The sequence below is a fragment of the Sycon ciliatum genome, chromosome 10 (assembly GCF_964019385.1).
Source record: "Sycon ciliatum chromosome 10, ocSycCili1.1, whole genome shotgun sequence".
Taxonomy (NCBI): domain Eukaryota; kingdom Metazoa; phylum Porifera; class Calcarea; order Leucosolenida; family Sycettidae; genus Sycon; species Sycon ciliatum.
The window spans coordinates 14,325,030-14,341,963 of NC_088652.1; the positions used below are offsets into that span (position 1 = coordinate 14,325,030).

A 16,934-nucleotide genomic window follows, 5' to 3' on the forward strand; every position below is an offset into this window, starting at 1 on the left:
ACAGTCTCTCTCATGTACATGCACTATACACAGTCTCTCTCATGTACATGCACTATACACAGTCTCTCTCTCATGTACATGCACTATACACAGTCTCTCTCATGTACATGCACTATACACAGTCTCTCTCATGTACATGCACTATACACAGTCTCTCTCATGTACATGCACTATACACAGTCATGTACATGTACATGTACTTGTACTTGGGCGGGAAAAAATACAACAAGTGATGTAAATCACTTTCCAACTGCATAACCCACAGCACCATCCACAGCTTCTCACCTTCTCATAAACTTGTCTCTTATTGGCGATGGTGGCATCGTGAGAATAAAGAATTTAAAAAATACAACAACAACAGCAGCAGTCAATTTCACCGGCTATAATTATCACCTCGCTGTGAGTAAGACCGCTTGAAATGTGTGTTTACTGCCAATGAGATACCATGCCCAAACTGTATGGAAGGCTATGATCTGGCCAGACCAATCAAAAACATGCTTCTGGCGGTCCTGAATTCAAGTGCTATAAATCAACTAATTTTCGCTGATGATTTAATTTCGCTGATGTCGCCGCTTGGTGCCAACCGGCCAAAGTAAATCGCAGGCTAAAGTTTGTCACAGAGCAAAAGATGCTAGGTTGAACCCCAATCGGCCAAAGTTTGTTCACGGCCAATGTTTCATTTCGAGATTGGCCAAAGTTTCTCACCGGCCAAAATTGGTTGATTTACAGTATGATTGGGTTGTTGTTTGTCACAAACGTGCCTTTGATAACTCACTCAGTGACTACAAACAAGACTAAGATGTAAAAGGGAATTCTTCTTCCGTGAACAAAGATTACAAGACTAGTTCTGGTAAGAAAGGAAAAGTGCGCGGGTACGCGAATGCACCCTGCTAATATGGTGAGTGCAGCGGATGTGAAAAGTGAGAACTACAGACGGACACACGTGTGCACACAGACAATGGATTTCAGAATGCGACAGAGAGCAGACGACAGATCAATACATGAATGTGTAACCGGGGCCGGTTGTATAGAATCATACACCCCCTCCTTGCTCGAATGCAAGGATGAAAGACATGCATGCACGAGAACGATTAAAAGAAGAAACCTGAACGGCAGAACTGCTGAGCAACTGGAGCAGAGAAAGGAAAAGAGAAGAATAGAACAATCATGCAACGCATTCACTTCTAGCAATCATCTGTGGCGCAGCTCACTCGTCCTCCGAGTCCATCTCCAACGGATAAGACGGCTGCAGCGGCTTGCCAGTCGACAATGCAGTCACTGTGGCGCTGTAACATTGCTTCTGCGCCGAAGCGACCCACCACAGACCGGCGTAGTCGACTTCTCCAGGCGAGAGCTCGGGCACCGTCGCCTCCCGCTCCTTCGGAGAGCCCGGGGTGTATCGTACGGTGACCGCCACCACAGCGTCGCTTGCCGCTGGGGGTAATATCGACTGGAGATGACTGGGGCCGTCCCCCTTCTTGGTCAGCCGCACATACTGTCGGCGGCAGTTGCTGATGAAGCGGCAACACCAGGCTGTGATACACCGCAACCTTGACCAGGAAGAGAACCGTTCCGGGTGGAGACAGAAACCGGCTGCCGTCGTGCTGAGGAAGGACAGGGCTTGGTGACGCTTGGTTTCACCGAGCAGCTTGTCCGGGACCACCATGTCACGATTGGGCCACTCTGACTCTGGACGGCGAAGAAACTCCGACCCGCTCCACCAAACGTCGCACTTCGCGAGGCTAGATGCCGTCATCCCGCGCGTCGGCAAGTCGGCGGGGTTGATCTTTCCTGGCACGTGCCACCACTGTTTGCTGGTCGATACCTGCTGAATTTCGGCAATCTTGGCGCCAACGTCCGTGGCAAACCGTCGACTGTGTGCTCTCACCCAGAACAAGACATTCATGCTGTTTATCCAGAAGTGATGCTGTGCGACAGGTATGTTCAGTGCTGCTGCGACCACCTTGCTGAGCAACACACCTTGGACGGCTGCCTTGAGCTCTAACTTCGGGATGGTCATCTTCCTGATCGGCGACAGCCTCGACTTCGACAGCGCGAGGGTCACCTTGACTCGGTCGTCGGGGTAGACTGCCCTGACGTAGACCGCCGCTGCAAATGCCGCATCGGATGCGTCCACGAAGGTGTGAACTTCGACTCGCTCACACGGTGCGCCATCCGCGAACTTGAAGCGCGATCCACTTGTATAGACGAGAAGTCTGGCAGTTCGGCGAACCATCGCTTCCACTGGGCAGCTTCCTTCTCCTTCAGCGGGTCATCCTACTCGTAGCCGAGGATGCACAGCTCTTGGAAGAGGACTCGCGCTCGCATTGTGAATGGTGTCAGCTGACCTCGAGGATCGAAGATGGTCGCAACCTTCCGCAGTGCGGCACGCTTCGTCAACTTCTGGGTCTCTGCCCGTGGGTGGTAGACGAAGGTGAACTGGTCCCTGTCTGCCAGCCATGTGATGCCCAGCGTCTTCGACGACGGCAAGGTGCAGTGTGCGTCGCTGCTCACGTCCACGGTTGCTAGCGGTGCTCTGTCCTCTTCAGGGATTGCTTGCAACACGCTGGGTGAGTTGCTGAACCACTTGCGTAACCGGAATCCACTCTTCCCGAGCAGCTCTGTGAGACCCTGCTGCGCGTCCAGGGCAGCCGCTTCGGTTGGGAACGAGTGAAGCGTGTCGTCGAAGTTGAAACTGTCCTCCACCAGCTTCACGAGGTCTGCGCTCGCCGTGACATCAGACGAGAAGTCGTAAGCTGTCTGCAACAATGCCCGTCCGGCCAGGTATGGCGACGACTTCAGCCCGAAGACGAGGCGATTGAACTCGTACTTGCACAGCTCGTTGGTTGCACTACACCACACGAACCTGGCGTAACGCCGATCCTGCGGACGGAGGCTGACTCGCAGGAACATTTCGCTGATGTCCCCACGAGTGCGACGGATTCTGCCGAGAAGCGCAGCAAGATGTGAACGATGTCGTTCTGCAGTTTCGGGCCGGCGTGCATGTCGCAGTTGATGTTGTGTCTGGCCCAGGATGCCGCTGTGTCGAACACGACTCTCACTTTGGTCGTCCTCTTGTCTTGACGGACGATCGGGAAGTGTGGCAGGAACCACTGGTCAGATTTGTCGGCCAGTACCTCCGCGTCCGGCACCTGGCGGATGTAACCCTTGCTGAGGTGTGAGGAGATGACACCGTTGTATGCCGTGCGAATCTCAGGCTTCGACGATAGCGTCTTCTCGAGGTTTGCCAACCGACGCGCTGCCATTGCGCGGTTGTTCTGGACGATGGGGCCACCTGGGTCGGTCCAGGGGATGCCGACCTCGTACCGCTCGCTATCGTGTCAGAATGCGGCTGTCGTCATAGTTTCAGCTTCGCGCTCTGCTAGTGTGTGGTAAGTCCGATCTTTCTCAGCGAGGCCAACCGCTTCGACGTCCCAGAAGTTGCGGACGATGTCGTCAAGCTGTTGATCCAGCATCTCCATGCAGTTGTCTGTCACCAGCGTAATGGCATAGTTCGTGGTGGCATCACGCGGCGAGTCCGGTGCGACGCGGCCATAGCACACCCATCCCAGAGGTGTTCGCCGTGCGACAGGCGCATCTGGAGGTCCTCTGCGTTCTTCCAGAGCATGGTGTACAGCCGGGGCGTTCAGACCGATCAGGAGTCCGATCTCCGTCTCCCGGTGGTCGGGGAATGACACGTCCCGGAGATGCTACCACTCGGATTTTCAGCTGCTCCACTCAATCGGTCGAGTCCCGCCACCGGTCACTTACTCCAGCACCCAACAGTTGACAGGACTGGTGACCAAACCGTCCACGCTCTCGACGTCCAGTGCGACGCGTTGCCGGTCTGACTCGGACATCCGTCCGCCGAATATTGTGACGACGAGAGGCTCAGGCTGAGACTTCAGGCCGAGGGAATCCGCTACCGACTGTTGCACATAGCTCGCTGTTGATGCTGGGTCGAGCAGGGCAATGCATGTGACCTCTCGTTCTCCATTCTTCAGGCAAACTGGTACCGTCATGAACGAGATGCTGTCAGTCTTCTGCGGGTCGACTCCATCGTCGCGCTGCTTCTTACTGGCGTCATTGTTGTCGTGGAATGTCCGTCAAGCAGGAGCCCTGGCCTGTGGGTGGCTTGCTGGATTGCGCGGGTGATGACGCTGGCTTTGGCTGTCCTTGCCACTCTCGGCAAGCGGGCTCCTCTCCCAGTGCAAGAGGCCATGGTACCTTTTCTTGCACTTCTGGCAGGGTGCAGCATTGCACTCCGTGGCGCGATGACCTGGGCGTAGGCAGCAGATGCATGCCTGGCTTGGCTTCACCAGGTCCCAGCGAGCTGACACGTCCATGTCCCTGAACTGCAGGCATTGCGCGAGACCATGGGCGCCGTTGCACTTAACGCATGTTGGCTCCGGTGTTGGTCGTTCGCCTCCGGTAGCTTCTGTGGCCACGAACGAATGCTCTAGCTTCTCGCGGGTGGTCTAGCCTCAGGCTCTTTGTTGCGGCATGGATGTCTCTGGTCTCTTCACGGGCCGCGCTGTATCTTCCCTTGCAGCCAGCCGGGCGGTGCACTCGGTCCAGGATCCATTCCGACAGAGTGTGGACGTCACTGGTGGCGTCATCGTGGCGTTCCATGTACCTGAGCAGCAGAATGCGCGGTAACTTCTGCGTCCCTGTCAGGTACATCTTCCTGCCAGGCAACAGGTGGCAGGTACGCATGTTAAGTAGCACGTTACGGAGCTTGACGGCCAGTGTAATGTTCTGCAGCGCTGACGTGTCCTTGTCGTGCTGGACCTGCGGTAGCGCATGCAGTTCCTTCTCCTGCCGTTCCAGTTCGCGTTCACTACCGAACCACGCATCTAACTCCGCCATGGCTGAATGGTATGCACCGTCGCCGTCCAGTACGTGTGCTATCAGCTCTTCTGCAGCGTCACCTGCTAGAGCTTCTCGCAGACGCGCTATCTTGTAATGGTAGGACACGTATGGGTCGTCATCCACCAACCGTAGGAACCGCTGCTTCCAGGTCATGTAGGTCTTCTGCTGCCCATTGAACTTTGGCAGCTCCAGTGGTTTGATCTGGCCTTGTCGTATGCCTTGGCGCCAGTCAGGCACGCCGTCCACCCAGGTCTGCACTCTCTGCATGGCTGGTGGAGGCAGTGTAACCTGCTGCTGCTGGCTCAGGCTCGGACCTCTCAGTCTGGCCACGTATGACGGTGCTGTAGCACGATTCAATGCTGGTGCTTGCACAGCTTGCAGGACTGGAGGTGGTGAAGGTGCAAGCTGCGCTGCAGCATGATTCAATGCTGGTGCTTGCAGAGCTTGCAGAACTGGAGCTGGAGGTGGTGGAGGTGTGAGCTGCGCTGCAGCATGATTCAATGCTGGTGCTTGCACGGCTTGCAGAACTGGAGCTGGAGGTGGTGAAGGTGCGAGCTGCGCTGCAGCATGATTCTATGCTGGTGCTTGCACAGCTTGCAGAACTGGAGCTGGAGTGGAGGTGGTGGAGGTGCAGCCGGGTACACGCGAGGTGGTGGCCTGGGACCCGAGATCACAGGCAGCGATTCAAACGATTCAGTCAACTGTGAAACTGACAATGACACAGACGATCGCGCGTCCCGTCCAGCATAAGCAGTTCACGCTTCGACAGCCTGCCTTAGGCCATGTCAACCTGTCTGATCCGCGCAGTCACTTGCTGCTCTCGCTGAAGCTCCTCGTTGCTCCGCAGTTGGTATTCCCGCATCCGACTGGTTGTGGTCAACGCCGCGTGAAGGAACATCTCCTCGAAAGTGGCGGCCTGTTCGTGGCGTCGCAACACGTTTGCTGTGAGTCCACGACTGCGGTAACTGGGAAGGCCCTCGTCCACAACCGACCCGACCGCCAGTCCCAGCTCCTCTTCAGCCGTCGCCTTCTCCAACGCCAATTTCTTGGTCACGACTTCTCTCTGGAGCTCGAGTTGTCTCTGGGCAGCTGCCAGCTCAAATTCTGCCAACTCCTAGCTGGCTTTGAGTTCGGCCTCCCGCACGCGAGTCTCTAGACGAGCGGCGCTGTTTCTACTGCGAGAAGAAACTGAGCTGCGTGCCTCGCTCCATCCCAATCTTTCGGGTGGTTGTCCTAAATTCACGCGCGAACTCCTCCGCGATCCGCCATTGCGAACTGCTCCGCTCCGCCATTGCGAGCACCTCCGCGATCCGCCATTGCGAACTCCTCCGCTCCGCGATCCGCCATTGCGAACTCCTCCACTCCGCGCTCCGCCATTGCTAAACTGCTGTACTACTGGAACTGTGTCCAGTGTCCAATCGTCTGCCATCGAATCCGGCTCGAAGAACCATATGGCTTGTTTGTCACAAGCCTGCCTTTGATAACTCACTCAGTGACTACAAACAAGACTAAGATGTAAAACTAAAAGGGAGTTCTTCTTCCGTGAACAAAGAATACAAGACTAGTTCTGGTAAGAAAGGAAAAGCGAGCGCAAGTGTAACTGCTCGCCACAACTACAAAACAAGAATGCAAAGTGCGCGGGTACGCCAGTGCACCCTGCTAATATGGTGAGTGCAGCGGATGTGAAAAGTGAGAACTACAGACGCACGCACGTGTGCACACAGACAATGCATTTCAGAATGCGACAGAGAGCAGACGACAGATCAATACATGAATGCGTAAACGGGGTCGGCTGTATAGAGTCATACAGGAACAATACTGAAGGATTTGAACGTCTTTTTCATTTGATGATCATCAGAAATCTTCGTCACATTGACAGTTTGACTACAAAGGAAAGATATTTATGGTACCATAAAGTGAACATTACTAGATCTAAAACTAATACAAGAAACACTACTAGTAGTATTCAAAAGCTAGTACTATTGAAGGTGTGATTACATGAGCAGCGAGCAGTGTGAAACTCAAAGCATGCGTAGATTGGAGAAGTCGATGAGGAAGAGCTGGTTGATAAACGCATTGATAGCCGTGTAATTAGCCTTGATACAAAGTCATGTATGCAAAGGCGGACACACATGTACAATCATGTACATGTACATGTATGCGAAGGCGGACACACATGTACATATACATGTGGAAGGCCAGTAGTTCTCACAGTACACGAAGAACAGTTTAGGAGGGACTCAGGGAGAGCCCCTAGAGACGCAGCAACCAGCAGGCACGTAGCTCCTATGGAACGGGGGGGGGGGCACGGGGGCACGCCCCCCCCCCCCCCTCCTCCTTGCCCGACCTAGCGACCTAGGTCCAGCATGCACACAATGACCATGAATGACATGTACCAGCCACCTAACACATACACCCTACACATATCCGGCCGTGCATTCATTAGAAAGGGAACCAGCTATGCCCCTAGCGAGGTTATTGTATTTTTAGAACTTTCCACATAATACACAGACAATATGTGAAGCTGGAATTGTTAATAACTGGTACGGCCATGCCCGCATCAGCCTTACCAGTGGGGCCGGCCCTGTTTTCCAATTACTGTACCCAAAGACAACATTGACCACTCACAGTGTGCAATGTGCACACATTGCTACTGAAGGTAGTAAAGATTGACAATGTCACACATTGCTACTGAAGGTAGTAAAGATTGACAATGTCACACATTGCTACTGAAGGTAGTAAAGATTGACAATGTGCACACATTGCTACTGAAGGTAGTAAAGATTGACAATGTCACACATTGCTACTGAAGGTAGTAAAGATTGACAATGTCACACATTGCTACTGAAGGTAGTGAAGATTGACAATGTGCACACATTGCTACTGAAGGTAGTAAGGATTGACAATGTCACACATTGCTATTGAAGGTAGTAAAGATTGACAATGTCACACATTGCTACTGAAGGCTGTAAAGATTGACAATGTCACACATTGCTACTGAAGGTAGTAAAGATTGACAATGTCACACATTGCTACTGAAGGTAGTGAAGATTGACAATATCACACATTGCTACTGAAGGTAGTAAAGATTGACAATGTCACACATTGCTACTGAAGGTAGTAAATATTGACAATGTCACACATTGCTACTGAAGGTAGTAAAGATTGACAATATGCACAGATTGCTACTGAAGGTAGTAAAGATTGTCAATGTCACACAATGCTACTGAAGGTAGTAAAGATTGACAATGTCACACATTGCTACTGAAGGTAGTACAGATTGTCAATGTCACACATTGCTACTGAAGGTAGTAAAGATTGACAATGTCACACATTGCTACTGAAGGTAGTAAAGATTGACAATGTCACACATTGCTACTGAAGGTAGTAAAGATTGACAATGTCACACATTGCTACTGAAGGTAGTAAAGATTGACAATGTCACACATTGCTACTGAAGGTAGTAAAGATTGACAATGTCACACATTGCTACTGAAGGCAGTAAAGATTGACAATGTCACACATTGCTACTGAAGGTAGTAAAGATTGACAATGTCACACATTGCTACTGAAGGTAGTAAAGATTGACAATGTCACACATTGCTACTGAAGGTAGTAAAGATTGACAATGTCACACATTGCTACTGAAGGTAGTAAAGATTGACAATGTCACACATTGCTACTGAAGGTAGTAAAGATTGACAATGTCACACATTGCTACCGAAGGTAGTAAAGATTGACAATGTCACCCATTGCTACTGAAGGTAGTAAAGATTGACAATGTCACACATTGCTACTGAAGGTAGTAAAGATTGACAATGTCACACATTGCTACTGAAGGTAGTAAAGATTGACAATGTCACACATTGCTACTGAAGGCAGTAAAGATTGACGGCATGTTGATCTGAGAAGCCAATTTGTAATTGGAGTGAAGAGCCACAAAGTAAGACTAGCTTTATTATGTATGGGACGTTGGTTGAATGCTCCATGATCTTTTTATGTTCCAGAGTTCGATGGTGATGACAGATGTGGTGTCTTGCCAAAGTGTCAGAAGCGGAAAAACAATATTATACTTCGAATAACTGGTTATTTCAGTAAGTGTTCTCTTTTGTTCTCCCAGGTTGTTGCCTAGTCAACGCGTTCAACGCGCTGTGTAACTTGCGATGCTGCTGAACGCCTCAAAGGTCCAGCACCACAGCATGATTGCCGTAAAAACATGAAGAGTCTTCCAAGGCCATGCAAGCGGAATCCATTGGGGACATTGGCAAACACCTGAAATCTGCTCAGTGGTGTTGGATTCTGTCATGGCGGGTGACGATGACTCCTCAGCCTCGAAACGTTTGCAGGAAGAGATTGGGCTGGTTCAAGCCTGGTTGAGAAGAGCTCCGATCTCAACAACCTGAATGAAAATCTAGGTAACAGGCTGTATGATCTCAAGAAGAGACCCAAGGTCGGACGAGCTGCCCAGGCCTCACCACTACTGCCGTTTCTGTGCTGCCTTCTCGATACATACGTATGTACACTGTATATGTATCATTATGATTGTGCAAATTCACATTTCTGAACGTTTGTGGTTTTCAATAAGAAAAAAAAGAAAAAGAATGGGCACAAGGAACTGTCAGAGAAAGTCAGTCCGTATGGGCAAAAGTGTTTCGCACACGCCATCGAACAACACGGAAATGATCCAGAAGCAGTGAAAGTCGTTATCCTTGAAAGTCGTTATCCTTGCGTGCATGCCACATACATGTACAGTCAAATTCGCTAATAACAACTGTGGATATAACGACAATTCGCTAATAACAACTGTGGATATAGCGACAATTCGCTAATAACAACTGTGGATATACCGACAATTCGCTAATAACAACTGTGGATATAACGACAATTCACTAATAACAACTGTGGATATAACGACAATTCGCTAATAACAACTGTGGATATAACGACAATTCGCTAATAACAAATGTGGGTATAGCGACAATTCACTAAAAACAACTGTGGATATAACGACAATTCGCTAATAACAACTGTGGATATAACGACAAATCGCTAATAACGACAGAATGTCCATGCCCAGAGCAAAGTCCCATCTAACTGTAATACATGTATATGTATAATGAGATGTATGGGTATAAGGACACTTGGCGAACAGGGACACTTTTCTGATGCCCCGCTGAGTGTCGGTATACGCAAAGTTGACCGTACGTATGGTGATCATTCGGACTGCTGCACATGGTGTGGTTCCAATAGAAACCATGACAGGTATCGCCATCAAAGCGTACCCCGGGGCAAGGATTTGATCTCGCCAACCACCAGAGCCACACAGCAGAAGTCAATGACTTTTCTGCCTCTATTCCTCTACGCCTCTATTCCTCTATGCCTCTATACCTCTATGCCTCTATTCTCTATTCCTCTATACGTCTATTCCTCTATTCCTCTATTCTTCTATTCTTCTATGTCTCTATTCCTCTATGCCTCTATTCCTCTATTCCTCTATTCCTCTATTCCTCTATTCCTCTATGCCTCTATTATCTATTCCTCTATACGTCTATTCCTCTATTCCTCTATTCCTCTATTCTTCTATGTCTCTATTCCTCTATGCCTCTATTCCTCTATTCCTCTATTCCTCTATTCCTCTATTCCTCTATCCCTCTATGTCTCTATTCCTCTATGCCTCTATTCCTCTATTCCTCTATGCCTCTGTTCCTCTATGCCTCTATTCCTCTATGCCTCTATGCCTCTATTCCTCTATGCCTCTATGCCTCTATGCCTCTATTCCTCTATTCCTCTATGCCTCTGTTCCTCTATGCCTCTATTCCTCTATGCCTCTATGCCTCTATTCCTCTACTCCCCTATGCCTCTATGCCTCTATTCTTTTATGCCTCTATGCCTCTATTCCTATATGCCTCTATTTCTTTATGCCTCTATTCCTCTATTCCTCTATGCCTCTGTTCCTCTATGCCTCTATTCCTCTAGGCCTCTATGCCTCTATGCCTCTACACGTCTATTTCTCTATTCCTCTATTCCTCTATTCCTCTATGTCTCTATTCCTCTATGCCGCTATTCCTCTATGCCTCTATGCCTCTATTCTTCTATGTCTCTATTCCTCTATTCCTCTATTCCTCTATGTCTCTATTCCTCTATGCCGCTATTCCTCTATGCCTCTATGCCTCTATTCTTCTATGTCTCTATTCCTCTATTCCTCTATGTCTCTATTCCTCTATGCCGCTATTCCTCTATGCCTCTATGCCTCTATGCCTCTATGCCTCTATGCCTCTATGCCTCTATGCCTCTATTCCTCTATTCCTCTATGCCTCTATGCATCTATGCCTCTATTCCTCTATGCCTCTATTCTTCTATTCCTCTATGCCTCTATGCCTCTATGCTTCTATGCTTCTATTCCTCTATTCCTCTATTCCTCTATGCCTCTATGCCTCTATGCCTCTATTCTTCTATGCCTCTATGCCTCTATTCCTCTATGCCTCTATTTTTGTATGCCTCTATTCCTCTATGCCTCTATTCCTCTATTCCTCTATGCCTCTATTCCTCTATACCTCTATTTTTCTATGCCTTTATGCCTCTATGCCTCTATGCCTCTATGCCTCTATTCCTCTATGCCTCTATGCCCCTATATCTCTATGCCTCTATTCCTCTATTCCTCTATTCCTCTATGCCTCTATGCCTCTATTCTTCTATGCCTCTATGCCTCTATTCCTCTATGCATCTATTCCTCTATGCCTCTATTCCTCTATGCCTCTATTCCTCTATGCCTCTATGCCTCTGTGCCTCTATTCCTCTATGCCTCTATTCCTCTATGCCTCTATTCTTCTATGCCTCTATTCCTCCATGCCTCTATTCCTCTATGTCTCTATACCTCTATTCCTATATACCTCTAATGCCTCTATGCCTCTATTCCTCTATTTCTCTATGCCTCTATTCCTCTATGTCTCTATACCTCTATGCCTCTATGCCTCTATGCCTCTGTGCCTCTATTCCTCTATTCCTCTATTCCTCTATTCCTCTATGCCTCTATTCTCTATTCCTCTATGCCTCTATGCCTCTATTCTCTATATTAATTTTCTTGCCTACAGGTGCAGTCATCTGGTGCTGGCATTTGACAGAAATCGAGAAACACGCATCTGACTTTATTGCAGGAAAAGGATGGCAATGGGCATGTGCAAGTGACAACGAGTTCTGCTTTTGCTGAATGCAAAGCAGATCATCTAGAGTCTGAAAGACCCAACACCAGCAACAGACCACTCCAGACCACGCAAGTACTCCAGCAGCTGCAAGAGTTGCTGCCTCGTCCCCAGTTTCGACCACTCTGAGTCGTGCCATGCAGCAGTTATATGCGCAGGCATTGGAGTTGTACGACCGGAGGTGTGAGAATGGATATTACATGACAGTGCGTATCGTTTATAGCGTGGTCGTGCAGAAGAATATACTGCCTACAAGAATGAACTCTCTTATTTTCATAATCATAAATAACATGGGTTTCAAGTGAACATTTATTCTTACAAGCAATGTTATCCCATAGTAGAATATATTGGTTCTAAGAATGGACTTTGTGTAGCGAAACATGCCAGATCAGTACAAAGTGTATCGTCTATAGTAATAACATCTGTCCAATGCAGTTCCGATCTGACTTGCATTGCATCGCAGTACTGTAGGTGAAACTGTTTATGTCATGTGCATGTACAGCGGCGATACGTTGTATGTATGATGACCTTCCTACCTCTGCGCACATGCATATGATATGTCACGCATGAACTGTATCGCGTGTAAGGAATATCGGGAAAATAAGAATAGAAAGGAGTTTTTGAAACGCCCATGTGGTAACCGATACCTACGAGGGGATTCGCAATTTTTGGACATGTCGCAATTTTTGGACAAATCAGTTAAGTATGGAAGTAGAGTCCTCCTGAGGCGTTGTCCTTTCCTTGGCGGACAAATCTTTGACAAGAGTGTCTTCGCGTGGTCCTCAAGATTCTTCGTGCCTATTTCTAGCGGCGAAAGCCGTTTCTTTCTGGGCGTTTTCTTTATTATTCTTAGGTAATGTAATGAGTAATTTTGAAAATTTCGATTAAATACTGAATGATTGAGGATTCCCTTGCCTCTACGTCACATAACGGAAAGCATGTCGACATGGGGGATGTTGTATCCCTTCCATCAACCCAGGAGCTACGTCTTCCACCTCGAATCTGCCTGGAAGAGTCTCCTCGCCTTCTCAACCGGTGCGTTTGTCGAGGGGTTCTGGTCAGGAGAAATCTCTTTTAGCAGTGCGAGCGTTCCACTTTCCTGGCACCAGTGAACACTTCCTAACCAAGAAGGACGCAGCGGCTAGTTACGGCGTTAGCCCACCACTCTTTGCGAAATATGAGAAGGAGATGGGCCACACTGGAGTGCTCTCCTCTGTTCTTGTATATGACGTCCATGAAAACCCTTGAGTGACCCTTTAAATTGTTTGTCACATTGAAAAGCCTTGAAAAGCTTGCTATGAACAGCCTGTCATTAGAACTCATATCAGCCAATCTCATAGGCATAGCCTTACCCCATTTTCATGTTCTGTGCAAGTTTTACTTGTTCACACCATTGCAGACTGCTGCTAGATGCTATTTAATTTAGTTGTCCAATAATTCGCGCATTGAAAAAGCAATAGAAAAAGACACCTTCGATCAGGTCAAGTTGTGGCCGTACCCTTCAACTCTAGGCCTTCAGGTGTGTGTGGTGGTGGTAAAGCATAAGTGTGCCAATAGAAAAGCAAGAAAGAAATTTAATTTAGTTTACAAACCCACATAATGGCATGCTATTTAATTTGAGTGTCCAAAAGTACAAAATGACCTCGTATTGTACATGTATCTGCCTGATCCACACTGCCAGCAGTGGCTGCAGGCTGTCTCATCAAGCAGTAACCAAGCAGCTCAAGTTTCTCATTAAAGGGGCACTCCGGCTTCATTTTTGACGCCGAGTTTTCGATGCCAAGACGAAGGCTGGTGAAAGAGAAGACCCCTCAAACAAGAACGAGTCTCTAGAAGCGATCGAGTCGAGCAGGAAGACGACTTTTGAATTTCGCCGAGCGAGCGCTGATGACGTAATGAGGGATTAGCTTGCCAGTGGAAATGCATCTGCGCACATACATTTCACATACTTTTTGGCCAATTTTCAATCGAAGAGGGGGTTGTTTTCTATGTTCTCTCAACGTCGTGAGTGATCCCGTCTTCTATACCCTTCCAGGTACCCTGAAGGTCCTCCAGAGGAGAATTTATCTCCAGCAAAGCGTTGTTGATCCGCTAAATTCGTCTCGAGACATTCACCCAGTGCAGTGCTGATAAATGTAGAATGTTGAATGTGTGTGTCGACGATGGAGAGAGAGGTTGATAGCCGCTGCCGCAGGGAAAGTGAAGCTGCTGGAAGTAACAACGGGGAGCTTGTTAGCATCACATGAGCATCCAGACTTCAAAGCAGCTTGACAGAATCGGGGAGTACTGACTATTTGTCCCGCCCCCAGTATAGTGAATTTTTAGGCCAAACAAATTATTCGATCAGGATCCCTTCTACAAGATGTGTAGTACAGGTGATTTCTGAACTTGACGATATGGAGACTGACCAGTAGACCTACCAACAACATGTACCTGCAGGAAATTCAACCAAGGATATTGCTATCCTCTTTAGTGGCTGTTGTTTTTTAGTAAAAATATGTTCACTTCTCTCAACATACTCCCGCATGGCAGTAAGAAGGTGCGCTATGGAATTCAACGCCACAATCTTCGCCCAGCTGTGGATGAAGCATGGTCAAGTCATGGCAGTACATATACTTGAAACAGATGAGAAATTGAAGTTCATTTGTGATGGGAAGTTTGACAGCCCCAGTGGCCGAGTCCAGCGTTGTCTTTTGCCGTGGCACAAATTGCTGAAGAATCCGAGATGGTCTTGGAATTATGCACATGGATACTACCAGAAATAATGGTGGCATGAACCATTGCGGAATTGGACAGCTCACGGAGAATACTGGAATAGCTCAAGTATCTCTAGATGATTGTAAATCCTGTTCTGGCTGATAGCTTCGGCCTGCTGCGCCCGTCCATGTACAATGATGGGAACATGCATTTCTGTGTTCTACATATTTGCCGGCTACTGTACTGTGGTATTACAGTAGCAGGTCCCTTATAATTATAGAAACATGTTCAACCCCCCCCCCCCCCACATATCCACATTATAAATATGAACTAACAATTTCACTGTTGGACTCGCCGGTGGCTAGAGAGCTAAGGATTAATTTATAGCAAAGAAACGGACCAGGGAACTACAAGTCACGCTATAATGTCCGCGAACAATTTCACTGTATTTGAAATAATTTTGTTTGATACCCTGAGAACTGTGAAACTTTGCAGTACTGTGGATTATATGTGGATACAACATTTATGGAAGGAAAAGTGGAATAATTTCTAACACATTGTTCAAATAATTATAGCACTGAATTGTTGAGATTGTGAGTACATTCCAATCAGCACTCTACATATTTATAAGCGGTGGCAATCGTTAGGAATAGGCCGTGAGTTGTCAGAGGGCTCTAGTATATGAGATAATGTTTTTTTTGCCTAATCGACGGCTCGTTTGAAGCCAGAGTTGTTCGAACTTGCTTCAGTCGACTTGATTCTAGCCAGTAGTCGAAGGAGTATTGTGATGTATACACAAGATGTAGTCCGTATGGTATCTCGTCAGAATTCTGTCGGTACACATCAGGTATCAGCTTGCAAAGATGTCTCCTCTCTGTTTCTTGAAAGCCTGTATAATTGGACTGTGCCTCCAGCGATTCCCTTCTCAGAGCAGGTACCATACCCAATACGGTCGATGCATATTGGACAGACCTGTGTGCACAACAGAAATAGTGGAGAGAAATCTCTCAGCTCATGAACACATCAATGAAGTTTGAACTGCCGTTGTTTGTGGCCATCAGCATAAACCTATCGACTATAAGAATAATGTGCAAAAAAACCTCTATAACTACAGCTGGGGCCATGGAATTATAAAGCATCAAACTTAGGGAACTGCCAATTCTGGTCGGAGTTGCGTTCGAGGCCTGCAATTCATGATGGCTATCGTATGTTGAATTGACCAGAGATCATATAAAACTTCCATGCCACATTGAAACACGCACTACTTTCGAGTACTTTGGTATTTGTTGTTGTTGTATACTTTATTTATAGTGGAAATCAAAACAGGCAAAATGCCTAATAACATTGGACCCACTGTGAATAACATGTTAAAGGATATTGTGGAGAAAAAAAAATGGTATCCCCCACCAAATGGGCATTCGTTCCCGGGGTGGCAGGCGTCACCATTCGTTGTGCCTGGATCAGATTTCATTGACCCCAACTGTCATGAAGAATAATTTTTACTTTGCCTGGATTTCAGTACAAGTTGTAGAACTGCAGAATACATTTTGTTGTATTTGGGCAACCATTTCTCTACAAACGCTCTATTTGGAAAATTGATTTTTTTTATAAAATACATGTCCAAATTCCACATCTACCCAAATCGGAATACTTGATCACGTATTCAGTACTACACGGAATGTTTAGAAAACGCCAGGGAATAGGAATTTGCTAACGAGAACTCCAGGCCAAGGTACTAGCATACGCACGAAACAAGATAAAAACTCACCAGTATACTTGTCACAATTCATGTCGGTGCAATATTCACGATAAGCAACGAGGCACCCTCCGATTTGGTCAAGCTGCCTTGAAGTCTGGTTGTTCATGTGATACAAACGAGCTCCTCATTGTTACTCCCAGCAGCCTAACTCTCCCTGCGACAGCGGCTATCAGCCTCTCTCTCCATCGTCGACAATTATCACAGATTCAACATTCTACATTTATCAGCACTGCACTGGGTGAATATGTCTCGAGACGAATTTAGCGGATCAACAACGCTTTGCTGGCGATAAATTCTCCTCTGGAAAACCCTCAGGGTACCTGGAAGGGTATAGAAGACGGAATCGCTCACGACGTTGGGAGAACATAGTAAACAACCTCCTCTTCGATCGAAAATTGGCCCAAAAG

The 16,934-nt window shown here is 47.8% G+C and overlaps 1 protein-coding gene across 1 annotated transcript; it reads right to left on the bottom strand.

Annotated features, from left to right (window-relative positions):
* Positions 1–2,277: 2,277 nt before the first annotated feature.
* Positions 2,278–3,266, bottom strand: LOC135826675 (uncharacterized). The gene is made up of 2 exons (XM_065339275.1): positions 2,902–3,266; positions 2,278–2,851 (listed from the first exon to the last, which is right to left on the bottom strand). The coding sequence occupies exons 1-2, from the start codon at positions 3,264–3,266 to the stop codon at positions 2,278–2,280; spliced, it is 939 nt and encodes a 312-aa protein (XP_065195347.1).
* Between the last annotated feature and the right edge of the window lie 13,668 nt (positions 3,267–16,934).

Bases quoted from the DNA above. Each gene is read 5' to 3' on its own strand.
- LOC135826675 (XM_065339275.1), bottom strand. From the start codon at position 3,266: ATGGCAGCGCGTCGGTTGGCAAACCTCGAGAAGACGCTATCGTCGAAG. The intron at 2,852-2,901 runs GTCAGCCTCCGT...CGTGTGGTGTAG, and splicing joins TCAGCGAAATGTTCCTGCGA to TGCAACCAACGAGCTGTGCA.